Genomic DNA, 23760 nt, shown 5'->3' with positions numbered 1-23760 from the left:
CGGTTAGCGCGCGCGCGGAGGGGGGGTGGGGGGGGTGCAGTGGTGGATGTTGGAGAACAGAGACAGAAAGAGAAAGTGCATATCTATTCACGTCAATCATCAATCATAAGTGCCGCTGCTTGCTGTTCAGTCGTCATCTCTGTTGTTCTGTTGTCTTGTCGACGAACAGCTGATTATCACCTGTCTCCCCCAAAGTTGCAGACAGAAGACAAGAGATTCCATTGCATTTGTCACGGTTACATTTACATATTCCTAGGCAGCCTTCAAAGTGGATATGCCACAGTGTGACTTGCATACTATCACTCAAGCCTCTCACACACACACACACACACACACACACACACACACACACACACACACACAGACACACACACACACACCTGCACACTGTATAAACATGAAATATTGTTAAAGCAAAGCCATCCCTCAGTTTAAAAGACTGTGACAAATGATACTTGAATACATCTCCAATGGTATGAGACAGCACTTGAAGTACATTCAAGTAACTGAACAAGCTGAGTGGACTAGACATGTGTTTGCTCTACACAGTAGTGGAAGCGTTAAAATCCCTCTCTAGGATTCCTTGCCTTTTTCACTGGCAGCCGGCCATATTGTAAAGGAATACTCTTTGACGACGTTTCTAATGACATCAGAGATGGAAAGGTTCAAAGCCAACATCTGATTGTCGTGGGGGGGAGCTATCTGAAAAATGGACAGTCGACGACTTCACACAGATGAAAAGACAGATAGTAATAATCACTGAATACAATGTCTGTGATCTGTGATACTATCACATCAAGGGGTTTTAGGATTCAGCATAACCCTGCACACCTGAACGGTGTGTGTGTGTGTGTGTGTGAGAGAGAGAGAGAGAGAGATAGAGAGATAGAAAGGGAGAGAGAGGGAGACTTAAAAAGACAGCGAATAGAAAAAAATGTAATGCAACCTTCACCCAAAGCATTCCTTCATTTTCGGCTCAAAACGGCTCTTCTTTTGAAGTAGTATCGAGGTATCCAAATGGCTTGATTACCATTTGAGATAGAACAAGCTCTGGCAAAAGGTAAAACACACACACACAAAGAAAAAACATTGCTGCTGGCAGGCCTCTTAGTTACATCCCAGAGTGGGATTAGATTGAATATCCAGGCTATTCCCATTGTTTAAAGCCTGGGATTAACCCTGCGTTCCACTTTCACTCTGGGCCACTGCATCTGGGAGCCAGCTGGGGAGATGTGTGTGTGTGTGTGCACATACATGATGTGTGTGTGTGCATTTACATGGTGTGTGTGTGTGTGTGCACGTACACAATGTGTTTTTGTGTGTGTGCACGTACACATTGTGTGTGTGTGTGTGTGTGTGTGTGTGTGTCCTGTCGCTTCCAATACAGCTGACCGACCCACCCACCGGTTGAACATCCACAGTGCAGAGTCTTGGGAATGAAAAGGAATGGAAATTCAGGAAGGTGTGGACGTACGACACTCTGGCACAAGACAGGCGGAGGAGAAACACATCGAGGTTAATCATCCAGACGTCAAGTGTTCTGGCTGATGGGAGATGTCAGGGTATCTAAACATGTATGCATGGGAATATGAGATCACCTACTCTGGTTCTGGTCAGGGAAAGCTCATCAATGATCACTGCTTTCTTACGGCAAATTAGATTCAGCTCAATGTTAACTTTTAAAATAAATAAATAAATAAATTAAGCAAATTAGTTTCAGTTATGTCATTTTGAGTTAAATAACGTGTTCTTTGATCGTATATTTGGGAATCTGAAACCCCTTCATTTGAGTGGAGCTGAAGTAAAACATTTACAACTGAAAAAGACACAATCGATTCATTTGCTAAAAATACTTTATTGGAGAACAAGAAACATTCTTAGAGAATAATGTTAAAACCAATATCCTTGCTTTCACCATACTGACGAAACAAACCAATGTTTTCCCAGCAATAACAACCAAATGGAAAATATCACAACTCAGAACCTAAAAAAAATGAAACGATCAAACAAACTAAAAATCCTTTGCGTGACAAACATTAACATGAGAAAAAGAAGAAGCAATAACTGGAACCTTCCACGAAAACAAATGGTTAGAGAACGACAGTCATAAGTGTCACAATCGTCACAACGTGCTACAAAAAGATAAACAGGAAACCGTACGGGTGTAAAACAAGAGAGAAAAAAAGAGGTAAATGTTAAAACAGTAAGTATTCCTAAAGGTTTAGTCTCGGAAGGTGATAGACAGTTGCAGACCACCGTAAAAACATTTCAGTAGTTCTTGTCACAAGTATGAGTGTGTGTGTTCGTGAGTGTGAGTGTGTGTGTGTGTGTGTGTGTGTGTGTGATGATCTCTGATTGGAACAATAGGAGATCAGAATGAAATGTCTGGTGTCGAGAGTGTTTGACAAAGACCAAGGCACTCGACTTGACCTCAAACATCAATTGTAACAACAGTTAGGGTTAGAACCGCCTAAGCCTTTATAGGCTGGGCACTAGGCAGGACTATGTGCCTTACAAGCATCCTCAGCCTGCACAGACATGGTTTGAAAACCCTATTCAATCGGGTCGATTGAAGGAGAAGCAGCTTCCCATGTACATAGTTAAGACCTTGTTTTGGGTTCGCTAGATTTACTGACTATTCTACAGTAACATTTCTGAAATGTTTTGATAAAGGGGAGAAACCAAACATGGTAAATTAAGTAGTGGTCAACAGTACGGCAAATTTGCCATACGGTAACTAATACTCATCAATTGAACTTTCAAGATAACATTGTACCCATAGGCGCAGTAACAGTATCAAGAAATATCAAGTCTCTAACTTTATACATTTAGTTGACGTAATTAATAAGCAATTCATATTGCATAATCCTCTAAAAAAAGATAGATTTCCCAGTTGACAGTTTGATCTGTTCCCCCTAACCCATTTCATTTTTTTAAAATACATGACATAATTGCACATTTTGAGAAACCAAATTCCTATGGTGAGTTAAATAAAGCACAGTATAAATTCAGTACTCGGTGTCGTCAGACAAAGACCAGTGACAGTATCTTTACGAGAGAGAGAGAGAGAGAGAGAGAGAGAGAGAGAGGAGGAGGAGGAGGAGTGTGTGTGTGCATTGGAAGGCGACGTCCAGAGGTGAGCCACAGTAGGTGGATGGAGAGTGTTAACTGTTGAGTGGTCCCTGTATCACATCTTTTTAACTGTTTGGAGGAATCCGAATTCGCTGTGTCTGCCCATGTTGTCGTGTCTGACCGTGACTCAGGCCTTCTCCAGAGATTTGTAGTACTCCTTCAGTACAGTCCAGGCTTTCGGAGCCATGAAGCCCTCGGGCGGGTTCTGTCCCTCGCGAGCCATCTTCCGCATGCGCGTCCCCGAGATGAAGTCAAAGTCTTGTTTGCTGGAAATAAGAAAGAAGCCAACCATTAGGTTTTAGGGAGATGGATGGAATAATGAATTAACAACAGACAGGTGGGATACCGTGTGCGTGACTCAAAAAATTGGGGAGGGAGATCATCTCCTGGAGGGGAATTTAGTTCATATGCTTGACATGAGAGCATAGACCAAAAAAGGATGTATATATATGTGTGTGTGTGTGTGTGTGTGTGTCTCAAGGTAGCAGAGGATGAAGAGAGAAAAACAAAAAGACACTGAAGTCTAAACGTCAGACCTTGGCCATCAAATTCAAACCTTCTGTTACACTTTTTCCCCATTTAAACAAAATGGCTCAAAAAACGCCAGCGCCAAATGTCTGATAAACACAGCTAATTAGTCTGAAACCAAAAAGCAAACATTCCAGCAACTACAGAGCAGTCTAAATACATAAATACAAATCTCCTACGAGTCCTCCACACTATGGGTAGGTAGGGAATACATGCTCGTTAGAGATTAGATATTCATTCATTTAGACGACACGAGAGGGGGGTAGAAAAATAAATTCTCGTCAATACAAAGCAACATTCCTGCTTCACCGCCGTCACCAACCCCACGTTCCTCCTGGTAATCACATTTGTCAAATGTGGTTTGGCTTCTCGGCGGTTTGCCGTCATGTGGTGGGGGTTTCTGTGCTATCGGAGCATTTCGTATAGATTTGTACCCTACAGATGAAAACGTATCATGTGTTTCTCTAACAAGCAAAGGGGTTCTCTGGTAACCTGCTGTTGTGGGGGAGGCAAGAAGAATTGAAGCAAATGGAGGCACTGGGCGTAATATTGCTCCGATTCTTCATCTTCATTTACTTGGCGTCATCCTCATTCCTGTAGCCATTGTATTGTGGCGGGCGGGCAGACAACTCAGGGACTATCTCTGGGTTCACCCAGTCCTTTAAAAAATCGGGGGGCGGCCAACTCTACTTCAGTGTATTAGATAGAGCCGGGCAGGATGAAAAGCCTGCCCTACAAGACCCTTAAGGCTAGCTCTCCAAGAGTGTGGTTGATCTGCAGGCTGACTGGCTGCTTTAAACCTCTAGATGATTCCTCTTCTACCTACTAGCCACTGTTAATGTGGTTTCCTCTGTTCATACAGACATGTTTGGCATGGACGGCTGGCTGGCTGGCTGGCAGGTGGCAGTGTGTCTACCACGCCAGGGTGTCAGCGATTCGGCTCCTGTTTTTACGCCTTCCAGACAACAGGCCATTTCTCTCTCTCCGCACTACAGGAAGTAATAGATAGCCTCCCTCCTGACCTCCGTTGGAGAGGCTCTGGCCCGCATTCAACACATCTTCACCTACTCCCCGCACACATCATTGACTGTCAGCCTTTTGGATAATCAGACTGTTTGAGACGTCTTATTTCCTGAGATTTACGGCCCCGAGGTGTTTTCCGGGCGTGCTAACACCTCGGGCCTGTTCACGTCTCGCCGTGGGGAGGAGACATTCTTGAATCTCTATCAAGTGAACCTGTCCACTTACCCTCCATCTCCATTTTCCGGTCCGAAAGACCATGAAGAAGAAGCTGTGATAGTGGGAGCGGAGGACGAGAGAGCTCGTCAAATAGGAAGGGGGGAAAAGGGCAGAGATTGAGAGAAAGCGAAGCGAACTCCATCGAGGACACTTAATATGCGGTCAAAAGAGAGAGAACAGCTTGAGTTGATTTGAGCCATTACACTTTAGAGAGAGAGAGAGGGAGAGAGAGAGAGAGAGAGAGAGAGAGAGAAGGAGAGAGAGAGGGAGAGAGGGAGAGAGAGAGAAGGAGAGAGAGAGGGAGAGAGAGAGGGAGAGAGAGAGAGAGAGAGGGAGAGAGAGAGGGAGAGAGAGAGAGAGAGGGAGAGAGAGAGAGAGAGAGAGAGAGAGAGAGAGGGAGACTTTGAGGGGGATCGCTGGCAATTAGGCCAAGCATCCATATTCGTCTCAACTTTGGCAAGGCCCAAGCAAATGTGCAGAGAGGAGCGGCCCCAAGAGCAGACGGAATGCCATAAATTTCGGGAGGCGCCAACTGGAGCCTTTGAAATTCCGATTGAGCGTTACCCTCTGCTCTCCTTCTCTCCCCTTCTCTCTCCCTACCGCTAGCCTAGCGCTGACAGGGTGGGAATGGGGCAGGCTGCTATGAAGTTCTCTCTGACAGCCCTGTGCTTCAGGTTTCATATTAAAAACAGTAACAGTATAATTTCAAGAAAATGACTTGTTGACTTGTTACATAATGTTATTGTGACATTAGTTACAACCAACTATTTGTTGGCAGTAGAAGATAAACTGCGTATGATGTGGTTGAATCTCCAGACTGTACTCCAGACTGATTTTAGAGCTAGAAGAGGTTTGTTTAGAATAGGAGGATTCATACTAACTAGTATTAGTGACAAAGTAACCACACACACACACACATCACCTGAAGCAACATTAAAAAAAAGAATTGACCATCTGAAAACCAAGTAGTCTGAAAGCCAGGTGAAATATCAACAGTTGTTGCTCTGTGACGGGCGATTCCTGTGCCCCCGAAACTCAGGAAGGACGTAAGCTCCATTTCTTAATCCCATGGTTAGGTGAACCTAAAGTAGGTGTGCGGGGGAAATATTTCCTCACACATGTGTCTTGTGTTTTTTTTCCCCCTGTAGTCATATTCCTGGAATGTATCCGAATTTCTTGGAAGTACATAGTTGTATTGAACTCTGTCAACATCAAATACCTTTTTCAAAAACATGCGTCATGGAAAAACAAGTCAAGTCCTTTGATCATTCTGATTTTCATGTTTTTGTCATCATAAAACGTTAAATGCCAAACACGGCTCTATAATGTTGCTTTATAACTTGATAGCAGGGGCAGTATCAAATCCCAAAACGCAGCGAGAGTGCATGATTTACGTTAGTCATCGTCCACAGCCTCCTGACGCAGACTTTAATTAATAGCAGTTCTCTGTGATTTCCGATCGACTTCAAAGCTCGGAGAAAGCCACAAAACATTGTAAGAGCATAAGAAAGCAAAAAAAAAAAAAAAAACACAAGTTCCTGTTATTCTTGGCCCCGGCGTCTCACCGTAGATAAGAATAAAGTAAGAAAAACACACATGGAAGACGCAGGGAGGGAGGGAGGGAGGGAGGGAGGGAGGGAGGGAGGGAGGGAGGGAAGTTAGACTGGAGGAGCCTAATGAATGATCAATTAGTAGCATCAGGGAGGCAGCATGCTAACGTTTACATGCTGGCAACATCCCCTTACCAGCAACCAGAGCTAACTGTAGCCTGCCCCAATGGTAAAACCAAGTCTGTGGTGTCAATTCAAGGTGTATAACTGTAGTTATAACATAGTATAGTATTCATAAAATGTATAGAATGTAGTAGTTTAGAACTAAGGTACAGTGTACAGATAAAGTGGGGCTAAATCTGCTTTGGTGAGAACAGTTCACTTATTCATCACGATGACAAAGCAATTATTCTTCAAAAACCTGGAACAAAGACATGTCAAGACAGAGTATCAGCTTCCATGTTTTTTTTTTGGATAAACTGACATAGTAGATTAGTGAGTAACATCACCCACTACAAATCACACATGGCAAACTCATAAAGGATTTATGAGAGGAAATCCCAAAACAAAAATACAGGACACTTACTTATTGGGGTCGTAGAAATCCATGGCCTTTTTCACCTTGTTGTAGGCGGCCACCTTGAAGGGCACGATCTCCAGGGTGATGAGTCCTGGAGCCATGGTGAGGACCTTGGCCCCGTGCGTGGGCTCGTACAGGTCCTTCCCTGTGTCCGGGTGGGGCATGCCCGCGGGGTCGCGACCTACGATGTAGAAGTTGGCCCCGGCCACCATTCTGGCTCTGCAGTGCCACTGCACCTGTGGATCATGGGAAATGGTGATTCAAATGGGTCACTGGATTCAGATGGGTCACTGGTCATTCAAAATGAAAAATAACTGCTCACTTGTTATTTTGAGCATTTTTGTTGGAAAAGGGAGATGGGAGGATGTGGGTTTTGTGGTCGGGCAGCGTCTTGATGCGGGTTGGAGGAGGGAGAAACCAGGAAGTGAAACGAGGCGTGTTGTGGTGAGAGGTGAGGTGGAAGGACAAACAGCATTTGATTACCTTGACTTGATTTGCAATCAACTATTGGAAGGGGAAACTCACATAGGCTAAATACGACTGGATAACTGCTATAATTATATAGCAAAGCACTTTCCTCAACAATAAACAGTCCATTACTGAAATTGAGCTTAAATGGAGGTCGAACAAAATCCCCAAAACAAAACGTGTACCGACAACACACAATACTCTGTTTTTTTACCACACATTTACAGAAACGACAATAAACCTAACTCGGGGTGGACGTTTCAAATGACTAAAGCAAACAACAAAAACAAGACCATTTCCTCAACTGTCTTGAGATATTTCACCACTATAATCTCCTTCCAAGACCAAAAAGTATTATAGTCTATCTAAAAGTCTGATCTAAGTCCCATTGACTGACATTAAAAAGAACAAAAGATGTAATAACTACAGTCCAACTTCCTGGGCATTAGGCCTACAAAAGTTGGAGGAGACGATTGTTTTGTTAGCTGGTTGCCAGATTGGAGGGCCAGTGTGTCAGAACACACCAAAGGTCATTTGTGATCTCGTAGGTATTCTAGAGTAGCAGAGTATTATTTTGATAGCTGGTTGCCAGGTTGGGAGGGGGCCAGTGTGTATCGAGATGGACACCCAGGGGCAGCTACAGCTATGAGGTGTGGCCCTTTGCACACTGCCTGATGGGAGTTTTTCCTTCCAGGCCTCCTGGTATCCACCGGACCAGAACTCAGTCTGGTCTCAATGATTTGAGGCCAAAACCATGAGTGAATGAATGACTTAAAAGGGAGCGGAACTCAACACAGCTACGTACATTAGCATCTCTCCAAAGGTGATTTGTTGACCAAATCAAGGACTAACCCCTGAGATTCCTTCCAGCTGCCTCCTCATTTCTTGTAAGCGCCTCAGGTCAGTTTGCGTTCATCGAGAGACGATTTCATAGTCACGAAACAACCCCCTGATATACCACCCCCCCCCCCCCCCCCCCCGCTTCCTTCTTCCGGTTTACCTCAGTGGGTCCGGCGTACATCATTGGGGAGGGGAAGATGGCGACGATGGTGGAGTCTGGTTTGAGCACGCCCTCCTCCAGCACGGCGGCGTGCTGCTTCATGCGCCAGGCGAGGGGCACGTCGTCGTCCTTGGTCCAGCCCCCCAGGGGGTGGAGCAGCAGGACGGGCCGGCGGTAGCCCCGCTCCAGCAGGCGCTTGTGGGTGTCCTGCATCAGGAGGGCGTGGCCGTTGTGGACCGGGTTACGCAGCTGGAAGGCAAACACCGCGTCTAGGGGGGGGGGGGTGGAGGGGGTAGAAAGAGAGAGAGTGGGGGGGGAGGGAGGTGTGTGAGTGAGAGAAAGAGAGAGAGAGAGAGAGAGAGAGATTGAGATCAGTCACTTCAAGTCAAAGAGGTAGTAAGGACACATTAGCTGCCAATCTCCAAACAATCTTTAAAATGCCCCTCCTACAGTTGTCAACTGGGAAATGCATTGAGTATAACCATGACCAACACAACAGATACCTGCGTTCATCTCCTTGAACTTCTGTTTGAGCTCGGTGGGCGTGAGGCGGTACTGGTCCAGTCCATCGTCCCAGGAGATCTTGTCTAGAACCTGCAGGTCCCCGCCCACCAGCCAGTCTCCGCTCTCCATCACCAACTGAAACAGGAGACACAAGAACCGGACCATCAGTACCATGCTAGACCTACTCCAATCTGATGCTCGAGTGCCCTAAAATGACCCCTACTACCCTACTACCCCCCCCCCCCCGAGGTATGGTAGCAATAGGACTGGGAAATTCCACCCAGTGTATCAAGAGGGCTGGGTGAGGAGCACTTACCAACGCACTTATACCAGTCACCAATCCTTCTAGATTTACAACAAGTGTTTGGGGGGGGGGGGGGATTTGGAATTGGAACAATTGAGAGAAAACAAGTGGCCTCCTCCAAGCCTCCTGCTGTGCTGCTGCGGCTGATGTGACATTTATTAAGGCTGAAACTCCCGCCCGCCGGTCACACTGGGAGGAGGGACAAATCACAAACAGTCGCTGTCGGGTGACTTGAAATACGACATCAAAAAACAGGGAGAGAAACGCCTACAAATTGGACTCGGCAGAAGGAATGCCCCCCCCCCCTTTTCCATTCAACCATGTCTCTTCATCTCTTTAAGGATTCGAGCAGACAAAATAAGACCCAGTGTGTATGTGTGTGTGTGTGTGTGTGTGTGTGTGTGTGCGTGTTACACAATATCTTTTTAAAAAAAAAAAAGACACCACGATGATGAGCTCATGACCGCAGCAGAGTGAATTTTCCCCTTACAAGATGATTCGAATGTCCCCAAAGTGGCTCTAAAACCAGACGAAGCCAGCTATTGTTTCAGGCTGTAACTCTTGTCTCCCTCCCAAATGACATTTACGGGGTCTGGGGGGCTGGCATCGCTCAAACCACTGGGCTGACTCGGAACAGCATCACTCTTGATACAGTAAAGCCAACATAAACTACTTCAGCCACGTGTGTGTATGGACTAGGCATATGGCAAGATGAAGTGTTTCTGGAAAATATGAGTATATATAACTATTAGAGACAGCAGGTAGATAACAGTCTGCCATACAGTGAAAAGCTACTGAAAAAACTGTTAGTTATAGCGTTTCATTGTATGGATTTAACAGTATGGGGAGGGGAGGGGGGGTCTGTGTCTTCAATTTCATGGCCCATGTCTTTGCGGTTGGCTCTGTAATCCTCAGTTTCTACAGTATAATCTATTTACCACCAAGTGGTCCTGTTAGCTCTGACAGTAAGCAGAAGCAGAAGACCTTTCTGTGTTATCGATAACAGCCAAGAGCCAAACGAGGAGATGGATACGGCTTTCGGTGTGTGAATTGTTCTTCACACAGTACCGTAGCTAATCCAGCTAGCTCTACACTGGCCCCAGATCAGACATAAAGATGATAGATTGCCCAAACTTTGGAGGTATCAACAGAAAAGTGGATACCAAGTCAGACTTTCACCTTTTTTTTCCCCCTTTACATACCACAATGGTAAAGTATTGAAGCACGGTTGTTATCCCCTTGCTCTGAGGTAAGGGAAACCAAAGCTACATTTAAGGAGGATTTACACACGCATAGACACACACGCATCGGCCACACCACAGTTTCTGACATGGAGGCTCCTGTCACTGGTAAACAGGAACAGGGGATTTACCACATGTAATATGGAGCAGGGACCAGATAAGGGATACATAAGCCAAGGGGTGTGTTGACAGATAGGCTCTAGCACAGGGAGTTAAAGACACAGGCAGTACACACACACACACACACACACATACACACACATACACACACATACACACACATACACACACATACACACACATACACACACATACACACACATACACACACACACACACACATACACACACATACACACACATACACACACACCGCAGCAGGGCGGGCTACAGCACTCCAGACAAAACTGTCAGGGATCGTTTCCTGGGCTCATGTTAAGCCTGGTCCTAAATAAAAAAAAAAACATGTTCAATGGAGGAATCAATATCACAAAACACATTCGAGTCCAGGACGAGGACTAACCTGGGTCCAGGGAAACCGCAGTGTCTGAACGCGAGCGCCAGACCAGAATTGATCACACACACACACACAGTAGGAGCTGGGATGCTGACAGTGTGTGTTCCACACAAGACACCGTTGCTCAATGCCAAATGGGGTGAAATACGAGAAACATTGGCCTCATATCTTGGTGTTGGAATTCCCATCTCGCCTCGCCGCCAATGCCTTTTCAGCAGTCGGGGGGGGGGGGGGGGGCGGGGGGCGGGGGGGGGGAGTGGGGGGGTTAGGGGGTTTAATATGAGCCGTGGTGGCTTCAAGTCCGAGCTCAGCGTGTTCAAATCATCCCGACCCCCTGAGGCGGATACAATCTCCATCTCTCTCTCTCCCTCTTTCTTTTCTTCACTCTCTCTTTATACTTGTTTGCCACACACAAACGTACGAAGCAGCGATGACCAGACTAATGCTTACCGACACTGGGAGATCAAATTAGCCAAGGGAGGCCAGGAGAGCAAAAAAAAGAACCCCAAATAACCCACCGCTTTTTAAGTTTAGGCCATGGGGTCGTGTGTGTGTGTGTGTGTGTGTGTGTGTGTGTGTGTGTGTGTGTGTGTGGAGAGATATTCCCATTGTGGTGCTGGAGCGGACTGGGGGGTCCAATGGCGCACGCCATGGCGGGCTGGCGCCCTGTGGCACCCTGTACGAGATCATTTCAGGACGTTCGCTCGCCGTTAAGTCTACCTGAGAGGCTCCCCCCTCCCCCGTCCCTCCGTCCCGCGTCCCCCACCCCCCAAACTCCAACCACGATAGTCCATCGGACAGCAGATGGAAACAATCGCTGAGTATTTACTTAGGTATATTTGGAAAGAGGAGAAGGTAGGTGTGTGTGTGTGTGTGTGTGTGTGTGTGTGTATGTGTGTCTGCTCTGCTCGCTGGCCAGAGGAGCCAGTGGAATTCTACAGCCTCGGCTCCAGGATCGCCCAGCTCCAAACTCTGTGTAAATAAAATGCTGTTCGGAGGGGGGGGGGGGGGGGGGGCAAGACAGGGCTTCTTTTTCTTTTGGAGGGGGGGGGGGGGGGGGGCGGTCAAATACAACACATGTGTGAAATGGTCCGAAGTGGATGGATCGATTACACAAGCGGTTCTGACAGAGCGGAGAGAGGAGAGAGAAAGAGAAATCAACTCTCCGGTTCATTCTCCCCTAACCCCCCCCCCCCCCCCGCCCTTATTCTGTGTTTCCGTAAGCATTGAGAAAATGCCACCTAGGATCTGTGTTCCATCAAAACACAAGGCCAAGGAAGGAGGGAGGGGGAGGGAGAAAGAGAGATATATAGAGAGAGATAGAAATAGAGATAGAGTTAGAGAGAGAGAGAGAGAGAGAGAGAGAGAGAAGGAGAGAGAGAGAGAGAGAGAGAGAGAGAGAGATAGAAATAGAGATAGAGTTAGAGAGAGAGAGAGAGAGAGAGAGAGTAGAAGTAGAAAGAGAGATTGGTCACGGGGAGTGTTTATCAAACAGTACATTAGGGGCACGTCTGCGTTGAGCTTCTCGTGACCCGTTTGGTATTATCACCAAGGTTGGGTTTCTAAACAATCAGCGGGCCACGCGTCTCACACACTGGCACGGAGCAGAAGGTATGAGGGGAGGGAGGGGAAGCTAAAAAAAGGTGTGTAGGTTTCTACGGCAGCCTCCAAGTCACGCAAGACATAAACCACGACAGTTTCCACGACTTGGTGGAAGTCGAGTGTCAATTAAAACGAAACACTCTGGAAATATGTGGGTTTTACTGAAGATAGTCAAATTTGTGTCCCTTTTTTAGAAAAGGTCAGGTTTTTGTTGACGGCCCTCTTTCTGCAGTGGACCGGTCCCACCCCCTCTCCTCCCTATGGAGGGCCTCTACCAACTGACCTTGATGTAGGGGTGGTCCTTGCAGCTGGTGCCCCACTGGCGAGCGCAGCGCTCCTCCTTGCGATGCTCGTAGAACTCGGGGTTGCGGAGGATGGCGACGCGCCGGCCTTCGTAGGCCAGCGCCAGGGCCGTGCAGCCGTCCAGGCGCTCCTTGTCGGCGCCGGACACCGGCAGCACCACGGGTACGGACAGGTTGATGACGCCACCTAGATGACAGGGGGGTGAAGTGTGGGGAGAGAGATAGGTCAAACAGAGGTCAAACTCCCAACCCGTGGTGGAAAATGGAATAAAACCAAAAAATACAGGTCGTCGCAAACACTACAGAGGGGCGTCAAAGGGGTCAAAGGTCAAATATACCCCTTGAAACTATAAAGGCCACGGCTTGTGTAGCGCACCGTGACGGGTCGAGGCGATCGGATAAGCTGATCCGGTCCTTTCATCAACCCAAGGTCACAGAGGAGGCACTTGGGAGATATATATACACAACCGCAGCCTTCGAGATGGGAGGTTCAAAGGTCAAGGGTCACATACAGCTCATCAAAGCTCCCGTACCACCTCAGCAATTGTATCTCCTTCAACCAAAGCTATCAGGTGCTCCTTAGAAGGGAGCAGCTGAAGGGATTTACGAGGTGAAAATCAACCCCTAGTCTCTGGCCTTCGACCCTTTGGGCCACAGCCTAGTGTGTGTGTGTGTGTGTGTGTGTGTGTGTGTGTGTGTGTTTTATGACCAGAGCCCCAGTGTTGACATCCCATTGGAAGATTCATTCAGCCCTACACCTTGATTTAACCAACGTTACCGCCATGCTTTTCACATCCTATCGTATCAGGATCAGAGTCAGACGCTGGGGTCGTAGGATAGGATTGGATAGGATAGGGGTTAGCCCCTGCCCCCCTGCCCCCCGCCCCCCGGCCCCCCTCCCTCTCTGGTCCTCTGGACACAGAGTAGCACACACAGCTGGTTACAATCACACACACACAATCACACAGACAGATATACTGTACTTGCTTGGGGTCACAGGCACGCGCACGCACGTACACACACACACACACAGGCACGCACGCACACACACACACACACACACACACTTCTGTATATCTGGTTACCACTGAATCTTCCCCACTATTTATACAAAATATCCTCAAATTCAAATGAGCTTAATTCTTATCCCCCCCCCACACACACACACACACCCTCACCAGCATATCGCACAGTTGTCGTATTATTGTTGTGTGTGTGAATGAAAGACCTCTAGCTTTCCGAGGCCTGTGAAATCCCTAGAAGGAAGTGGGATTAGACAAACGAAGGTTTGTGGTGGCAATCAATATTGAGGCTTCATCCTTTTCCTCTGCTCACGTTTCCCTCGCCAGGACAAACAGGCGAAACCCGAGTCAGGTGTATTCACATCGACATATTTCTGGCCCTTTGTCCCCCCCCCCGGGCCCCACATCCCCGTTCTCTGACACACGCTAGCGATGCTAGGCTAACCGTATCAGTGACTTTTATACTGGGCATATGTACAGTAGGCCGGTGAAGCTTACTACTGAGCCAAAGACGCTGTAATAGTATCAAGTATTAATCTAAACCAACCAAGTACTGTGGTTTCCCTTACAGGGTGTGTGTGTGTGTGTGTGTGTGTGTGTGTGTGTGTGTGTGTGTGTGTGTGTACAGTTCGTACAGGGGGATGGAGAGTGTTGTTGGAAGGTATAACTAGTCCAACTGGACTGTTAATGAAAAACAGGCTTCGTTATCATTCCTGCAATTTAACGCATTTGAGAGTAAGAGTGTGTGTGTGTGTGTGTGTATATATATATGTAGGTTGTGTGTGTGTGAATATACTCTTAGTGAGTGGGTGTATATGTAGGTTGTGTGTGTCTGTGTGTGTGTGTCAGACAGACAGACAAACAGACACACACAACCCACATATACACCCACTCACTAAGAGTATATTCACACACACACACACACAACCTACATATACACAGACTGTCTGTCTGTGTGTGTGTGTGTGTGTGTGTGTGTGTGTGTGTGTGTGTGTGTGTGTGTATGCGTGCTCTAGCTAGAAACACTTGGCACCACAACACACAGCGGAAGGGTCAGTGTTATGTGGGCAATAAAAGTAAATTGACTCTTTTCTGGAAATTCAAACGCTGCATGGGAAATTGCTGTAATTACACGGTCCCACTAATCCAAGAACTGGAATACGAAAGCGAGAAAGCGCCCTACAGCTTTCCTTTCTCAATCGAACCTTATAAATGTCCCCATTTATTTGTTTTAAGAGAATAGAATGATTGAGTTATCCTTACGCCTGAAGTGTAAAAGACTGCTATTACTCATCACAGTACATGGTAACATTATCCCGCTGTTGCTCAATTAAAATCTAATTTCCCCCTGATTAACTTTACAGTATTCACCATCTCGATAATGAGTTAATGAAAGACACTTGTACACGGTGCAGTGACCTTCTGTAAGCCATCAGCTCCCTCTAGTGTCACTTTACAAGTACAACACCCATAAAATCCCATCAACTAAATACTTTGGGAACTGTGAGGAAATTCACCTGGATCTTCACCCCCACTTAATCACATATCCAACTGTCTCTGCAACCATATTCTCCACGCTTTACTCTTTAATTGGTGTCACAGACCAATTCTATGCTTTCAAATCCATGTTGGGGGGGGTTGTACTAATGCACACTTCGGGGAAACAGGTGGAGAATTGGTTGAAGTGAGACCAACTGGTTGAACTGCCAGTGCCAGAGTAGGTTGTTGTCTTACCGTCCAGCAGACAGTCAAAGTGGAGACACTGCAGGAACTCCCTCTCTCTCATGAAGCCGTTCAGAGGCGTGGCCCAGCCCTCAGCTAGCACCTGCACCCACTGCATGTCCACCTGGTCACACACACACACATATACACACACACACGGGCACACACACACACACACAAACATATACACACACACACACACATATATACACACACACGGGCATACACACGGGGGCACACACACACACGTATACACACACACGGGGGCACACACGCACGCACACACACACACACACACACACAAAATGGTCAAGGAATGGTTAAACAATGGTCAACGGTCAAACACCATCAGAAATGTCAAACCCAATCACATACATTACAATAATTCACCTGCACCTACAAAATCACACATTCTACGCTTTCTCTGTTGTTCATACAACCAGTCAGACTTCATAACAACTGACTTATGCAAGTACCTTTCCGATCTGGACAGCGGGGAGGGTCTCTGCGTCAGCCTTGGCCAAGTCCAGCTTGTTCTCCTGGACGTACAGCTCCTTCACCTCATAGGACGCATCCACCGGCACGATGTCCTAAAGGACACAAGAAAAAGGGCAGCGGGATATCTGTGAAACTGTACGACCGTGGGAAGAGTGAAGTGGAAAAAAAAGAAAAGAAGAGATTGGTCCTGTTGGGAGAAGTGTTTGGGGAATTGAAAGCACAAGCCTTCTGCTGGCCTTCTGCTACGTGTGACACCGTTCAAAAGTGTGACCACATCTTCCTCTAGTGGTCAAACGGAGGTATGACGATTCACTTGCGCTTAACGGGTTTCAATTCACTAGTTCACATCAAACCTTATCTATCAAATCAACTGACGGCACACAGCCGTAAGTGATATAGTGAAATGCTTTTGGAATCTAGCTCCTCCTACGATAAGAGTCAATGAATCAACAACACGGTATAATAAAGTAGGCAAAAAAGCAATAAAGTCGTAATAAAGCAACGACGGTAGTCGTGCAAAAGGGTGCAATGTAGTAGCAGCAGGAAATGACTGTAATAATAATACAATGACTGTTTTTACAGTAGTAAAAGGGGGGGGGGGGGGGGGGGGTATTGAGCTGTTCCGAGAGGACACTCCCTCCTTCCTTCCTTTTAAGCTGACAGGACACCATAAAATGGTAACAGGTGAAACTAAATCACAAGTCACGATTAGATCATCCTGGACCTTTGGAAGGCCACGTTTCCTCTCACCTTCTCTTGCAGCAGGTCTATGAGCTGCTGGATACAGTCGTTGACGCTACAGGAGTCCGTTTTCAGCACCAGCTCCGGGGCCTCCGGCTTCTCGTACTCGGAGTCTATACCTGTGAAACCTGAGGGCCAAAGGGCAACGGAAGAAGACACGGTTGAGATACGCCGTTAGAGAACATGATTCAATCAGCTGAGTCAATCCATCACTGACACGGTTAGAATGATCGTAGGGATGATTAAACAGGCACGAACAACTCGTAAATTCATGAGTCAATCAATCGGTTCGTCGTTTGAACGCTGATCGTGGAAGAGAGGTTGGGAACGTCAGAGCGGTGCCAGGGAAAGTCCATTATAGACAAAAGGCGTAGAGAGACAGACAGAGATTGGGCAGGCTTTGTAGAAGCAACTCCAATGGCTTATCTGTCACCCCATTGAACGGGACTTACAGAAACAAGCTTTTATATGGATTAAGGGAGTGCTGGAGGGACAACTACCCCCCCCCCCACCCCCCACACACACACACACACACACACACACATGACATATGGTGTCTAATAGATATGTCTTCCTAACCAGCTCAAGCACAAACACAGCGTTAAGAGGCTACGCAGCTCAGTGAAACAGTAACAAAACTAAGGAAGTTGTGTGGTGATCTCTATCTCGCTACAAAAAAAGACGATGACGTGCAAAAAACGGTGACAGATACAGTAACCAGCACTTCCTCTGGTTGTATTGCTTTCTTTCCACGAAAAACAAATACTTGACGCTTAAACTATAATAGAAAATGAAAAAAAGGATACCTAAAAAAAAAAAAAGCTCTTGAGCGTCATGTCCTATTTGACTAATTTCCGCCTAAAAACCAGACCCAAACCTGCTTCTAACAGTTGAAATATGGTGATCAGATGCAAAAGCAGGGTGCCATTTGGGAGGCAACACCTTCAAGTGTTGTGTGGATATCCTCAGATCCTAGTTCAGAACGACATACGACACATGACAAGGAGATAAATTCATCAATAACCAAATGCATAATCAAACGAAAGCAGAATTTGGGCCCAATTATGGGCCCGTCCAGCTTAAGAGGTTAATAAAAAATTTAAATTAAAAAAAAAAAAAAAGTATAAAATCTATATACATTGATACAGAAAATAGAATACGTGTCACCTCTGATCTCGCCAGCCCTGGCTCTCTTGTACAAGCCTTTCACGTCTCTCTGCTCACAAACGTCCAGTGGCGCGTCGATGAACACCTCAAAGAAGGGCAGGCCCGCCACCTCGTGAATCTTCCTGGCGTTCACCCGGTCCTGCCAAGTAGGGAGAGTCACACGTGAGGTGAGTCAGGACCTCCATCCTTCCCTTCCTTCCTCTCTCTATCCCCTCTTTCTAACCTGTATGCTTCCATTTTGGTGCCGCTACACCCCCCCCTATTCTTTTTTCTACCTGCCTCCCTCCGCCCCCTTCGCTCTCTCTCTCTTACCCACTCCCTCTACCCCCCACCCTGCCTCCCTCCTTCCCCCCCCCCCTCTCTTTCTCTCTCTCCCTTCCCCTCTCCCCCCCTCGCTCACTCACCCGTCCGTACGGGGATATGAAGCTGGCGATGCAGACCAGGCCGGCGTCGGCGAACAGCCGGGCCACCTCGGCGATGCGTCTGATGTTCTCCTCGCGGTCCTCCGGGCTGAAGCCCAGGTTCTTGTTCAGGCCTTGCCTGATATTGTCCCCGTCCAGACTGTAGCAGGGGATACCGTGACACACCAGGTACTCCTCCAGGGCCATGCTGACGGTGGTCTTCCCAGCCCCAGACAGACCTGGAGGGTAGACAGGGATGGGTTAGGGTCTAGACTGAGGAATACACCCAGCTAGAATGGTGGAGCAACAACATTCAAATCAGATCAAATTGTATTTGTCACGTATATCGCATACAGCGGTAACTGATATAATATATGCCATTTAGCTGACGCTTTTATCCAAAGCGACTTACATTGCAGTGAGTGCATACATTTCAGTATATATGGTCCCAGCGGGAATCAAACCCACAACCTTAGTGTGGTCAACTTCATGCTCTACCAACTGAGCCACAGAGGACCACGGTATAGATAGTTAGATATAGATGGTTAATTGATATCGTGAAATGCTTTGGGATCTTGCTCCTCGATCAACAACAGTCAACAACAATCAACAATAGAATATAATATAGTAATAATAAAACAATAGTAGTGCATATGTAGAAGCAGTAATGGTTGTAATAATAACAATAGTAATACAATGTCAACATTAGCATCGAATGCTATGCTGATATTATGCTATGCAGAGGTGGTCCTCTGTGGCTCAGTTGGTAGAGCATGGCACTAACAACGCTTAGGTTGTGGGTTTGATTCCCCCTGGGACCATATATACTGAAATGTATGCATTCACTGCAATGTAAGTCACTTTGGATAAAAGCGTCAGGTAAATGGTATATATTATTATTATTATTATTATTATATTATAATGCCCGATGCATGCCTTTAACCATGCTAATTATGGACTACAAAAAAAAAAATTGGTATTGATAGATTGTTATTGTCATCCCCACCCAAGTATTCAATTAGGCTACGGGTAGAATACTCATTCATTGGTGAATTGTCGTCTGAATGGACATCATTGAACATTAAATGAACAGAACATTCAAAAAGGCTTTATTGATCCATGCAGTGCATCGAGTTACCTGTCAACCACACAGTGCATCCCCTGAAACCTCCTCTCGTTCCCACAACCTGACCACGCTTGTTCCTGCTGACGTGGTGGGCCTGGTAGGTCACATTAGTCGCTCTCTGCATCCCCTGCAATGACACCATCATCAGTCTGACAACTACTTCAACGTTATACTGACGACTAGGCCTTCGCTGCACTGCAAGATTCTACGTCCTCCTGTTAGTAATCATGAGGCTAAATGTCATCCCTGTTTCGTAAACAATACATAAATATTGACCGTGCAGTTTGCAGCAGCAGCAGACATGCTCATTTATTCATTCCAATGCAACTGTGTTTTTGTGTATTGGCTGGATCACACGTTTCATGGTCAATCAAACCTGAATTCCCCCCCCCCAAAAAAAAAGATCTCAAAGGACATGGGACAATGACGGGTCACTCTGCAGCAGATGCATTGTATCAACTGGTTAGCTACAGTTGCAATAGAAGAACAGCATACTATATGTGTCATAGTTTACAATGGTGGGCAGCAGCTGCATTTGACAGCAGCTACCTAGATACCGAGACACGGGGCGATAAACAATCAACTGAAGCAAGTCTTGCACAATTCAACAGTAGTTCGCTTTAAAAGTTTGGCCATTCGCCATCAGTTATGGCATGCATAGCTTGCATTTAGAAGCTAGCAAATGGGCAATGTTTGGTGGGTGATGGACGTGGACGTGGCTGTGTGTGTGTGTGTGGGGGGGGGGGGGGAGGTGAATGCAATGCATTTCATCTGAAACTCACCCAATTCTCCGTAGCGTTGCTCAGCTTGGGTTTCTTGTGCGAGTTGCCCGAAGTCTCCATGGCTGCCGTGTCGTAAAACGCTCTCTTCGTCAGCTAACTGTATATCAGACCAAGCAAATGAATAACTAACTCGTAATCTAATGTTGCCGAACAAGTTATCTTCTCTCCGATGAATGGAGGAACCTCAAACAAGAACCGAGGAGGTTTTTTTTTTCCCAGACGTCATCCGCGTCAGGAAGTGATGTCTTTCGGGTTCGCCGCACCGGAGAACTGATTTGGGATCCGATTGAAACCATGGCTGAAGGCTGCAACGACCAGCTGAAAAGGCTTGAACTGTTCCTGGATCGTTTCATACACACGACGTGTGGCGTGTTCTCGCATCGTCTGACTACGGAATGCACACTAGATAAAAAATGTTCCGAGGAGACTTCGCGGTTCACTTTGGGAGGTGATGGTCATGATATGAACATATAGAAAGTAGGAAAATAGATAAGAAATGAAAATTAAAAATTGCCCACTCTTCCCATGCAAAATTGTTCTTATAATTATAGAACGACGTGAATATGATTGCTTTGAATGCACTATGATGAAAGCAGGCGTAATCAATGGCTTAACTTATTTAATCAATAGCAGGTTATTCATTTACAGCAGCCACCAAAAATAGATTTCATTCGCTGAAATCCCTTGAACGCTTAATAGACTGGAGCTTACTGCTGCAATGTTACATTGTAAGTAGTAGTACACATGTTTTAAATCCACATGAGGAGCATGAACTTTGTAAAACGCCCACCACCACATCAAAAGAAGACGTGTTTAACATGCTTATGTGCTTATTACAGGATAAGACAAACCATTATAGGAATAGCCTGTAAAGTAAAAACGTAATCATATGTCGTTGGCAAAAGCATAGCTCTTTGGAGGTTTAACATGTTTAGTCTACTGAAAAGTCAATTTTTAAATATATATTCCAATACATTAGGCCCTACATGTTTTTTTTAGAATATTTCTAAATGACCATCGACTTCAAAATGTACAAATATAGCCATTTTAAGTAGGGTCTGTATGCAATGCATGGTCTGTGTATTTGCAGGACAGGTGTCTCTCTGTCTCACCATGTCAGAGGAGACAATGATGTAACGTTAAAAGATGATACCACCTCTTAAGAAGAGAGAGATGGTTTCGTTGATGGTTTCGTCACTCCGTTGCTTTGCTCCAACAGTAGATAGCCTACATTAGCCTACAGTATGCAGTAGCGAGAGAGAGAGAGTGAGAGTGAGAGAGAGAGAGGGGCTGTACCATTGATTTCCATCGGGGCTGGATTAGCTGTATGGGAGGAGCGCATCACGCTCAAGGACAGCTAACGCTCATTCCTACAATGTAAACATCAGTGGGAGTTTGAACGAGGAAAAGAGAAGGTGCAACTGTGGAGCCTCTCACCGAAGTCAGGTACGTTATACTACCAGATACATACATGTACGGTCATGCATGTTTGCATTGGAGAGACTGAGTCGTTGCATTATCCTGATATGAATGATTAGGCTCTCATGATGATCATTGTGATCTCCAATCATTCATTTACTGTACCTGACACCTGTTCGGTGTGACATAAGTTGTGACTGTTGCTGCTCTAACCGGGTGGATCGCTAGACACCAATTCTAGGCTATGTATTGTGGTTGTAGTTATTTTGGAGGAAATGTATTATTTATTTATTTGTTCTCTGTATTCATGGGCATTTGCAAGACAGTAAAATGTACAGTCAATCCTTCCTTTACAAAGGAGGTTTATTGAACATTGAACATTCTCAATTGTGAAATAATAGCATAATAATCTAGCATGTGATGATGATGTCATATCAAAAGCCACACCATTGCCAAGAGAGCAGTTTATTTACCAGTGATTCACTTATCAGATCACGAGACAGGACACAACCGAGAGGAGCACAAACACTGAGCAGCCTTTTTCACAGGTGTTTTGTGGAACTTCTGGTTGCATGTGAATAGTGTACAGTTGAATGTGTGTCTCAGTCCATATCCAAATGATTCCCAAATGTTCCCTCACCTAATTACATTGCATTAATCCAATACCAGGCCATTTACAGTAGCTCTGTAATCTGGAAATGTCTTTCATTTCCATGTTAATTACAAGATGCTAACGAGGGACCCACCGTAGCCTCACCCTTTAGTCCGTTATAGACCACGGTGGTTAGCTGCACTGTACGGGGGGCCTAGCCTAGCCTCCATCCCTCAAAAGCCAATGTGGAGACCTGGTGTATCTCGACATATAGACACACCCCAGCCCTTCCCAGCCTCAACCCAGCGACCCTGTAATAGACAAACCCTCAGAGTCTCCTAGAACCTGAAATTACTACCAACGCCCTCCCATGTGTGGTTAGGACGCCAGGGCGTAGCGAAGTGGTTTCACTCCAGGTCCTGCCCAGATTGGCTCTGAGGGAAAATGCTACAGGATGTACTGTACTATACCGTACTATACTACTATTGTATGCCTACTTCGCTATATTTTACTATACCGGACTACTGCACTGTATGTATATTTGATTTGCCCGTTGGATGACTTCATTTAGAACAAGCTAGGTCAGTACACATCTTCCTGATGGAAGACAGGCCTGGACTTGTTGATAGTGTGGCTGTGTGTAGATGCACTACGGACCCTTGATGAGAAGGAATGTTGGGAGAGAAAGGGAGACATCGCTACAGGTAGAAATGACTCATACGGAGGTGAAACGGTGTGAGAAGAAAGGGACTGTGGGAGAGGGAAGACGGATCTGAAGTCCACCATTGTCTTTTCTTGAACAGTTGGCCGTTTTCCTCCTTACTTTCACTGTTTCTCATGATGTGATTTCACAACCCCGTTGACGGGACCCAAGACCACAGGAAAGTCCAGATGAACCCTATCAAAAGTGAACTTCCTCCCTTTTATTTCAGTTGTGCCTTTTTCTATGAGTCATTCATACTTTATGTAAACTACTGTCTAAACATGCATCATTTATTAATTCCTTCCATAAATCCATATTTTCGTTCCAGTAATTACTCCAGTATTCCAATATTTCCACAATCTGTTAGTCTATCCTTAAAATGTGTGGTCAAATATGATCGTAACGGTATGGACATATTTTTGAACTGGGATCTGTACAATCTTTCTGCAGGAGAAGCGTACATTTTCATTCTGTTTCAGTAGAAAACTAAGTGAATGATGTTTGAAGCCTTGTACAATACATGGCGCGTGTGTGTGTGTGTATGTGTGTGTGTGTGTGTGTGTGTGTGTGTGCACGTGTGTGTGTGTGTGTGCGTGTGTGTGCACGTGTGTGTGTGTGTG

General features: G+C 46.1%; 2 protein-coding genes across 2 annotated transcripts in view; one reads left to right on the top strand and one right to left on the bottom strand.

The window, feature by feature from the left end:
* Positions 1–1837: 1837 nt before the first annotated feature.
* On the bottom strand, positions 1838–20596 carry papss1 (3'-phosphoadenosine 5'-phosphosulfate synthase 1). Its single transcript, XM_083693039.1, has 12 exons — positions 20427–20596; positions 19657–19771; positions 18522–18757; positions 18118–18256; positions 16960–17078; positions 16188–16301; positions 15724–15835; positions 12949–13154; positions 9001–9136; positions 8498–8766; positions 7036–7265; positions 1838–3398 (listed from the first exon to the last, which is right to left on the bottom strand). Exons 1-12 carry the CDS (start codon positions 20484–20486, stop codon positions 3260–3262), a joined length of 1875 nt encoding a protein of 624 aa, XP_083549165.1. The 5' UTR covers positions 20487–20596; the 3' UTR covers positions 1838–3259.
* A 1226-nt stretch (positions 20597–21822) lies between these two features.
* sgms2a (sphingomyelin synthase 2a) overlaps positions 21823–23760 on the top strand; it is a 14529-nt gene continuing 12591 nt past the window's right edge. The window contains exon 1 of the mRNA XM_083693054.1: positions 21823–21872. The gene's annotated coding sequence lies outside the window, so the exon portion shown is untranslated. The remainder of the gene's footprint in view (positions 21873–23760) is intronic.

The sequence above is a fragment of the Argentina silus genome, assembly GCF_951799395.1.
Source record: "Argentina silus genome assembly, chromosome: 21".
In the NCBI taxonomy this organism is placed as follows: domain Eukaryota; kingdom Metazoa; phylum Chordata; class Actinopteri; order Argentiniformes; family Argentinidae; genus Argentina; species Argentina silus.
This window is presented reverse-complemented; position numbering and strand designations above follow the sequence as displayed.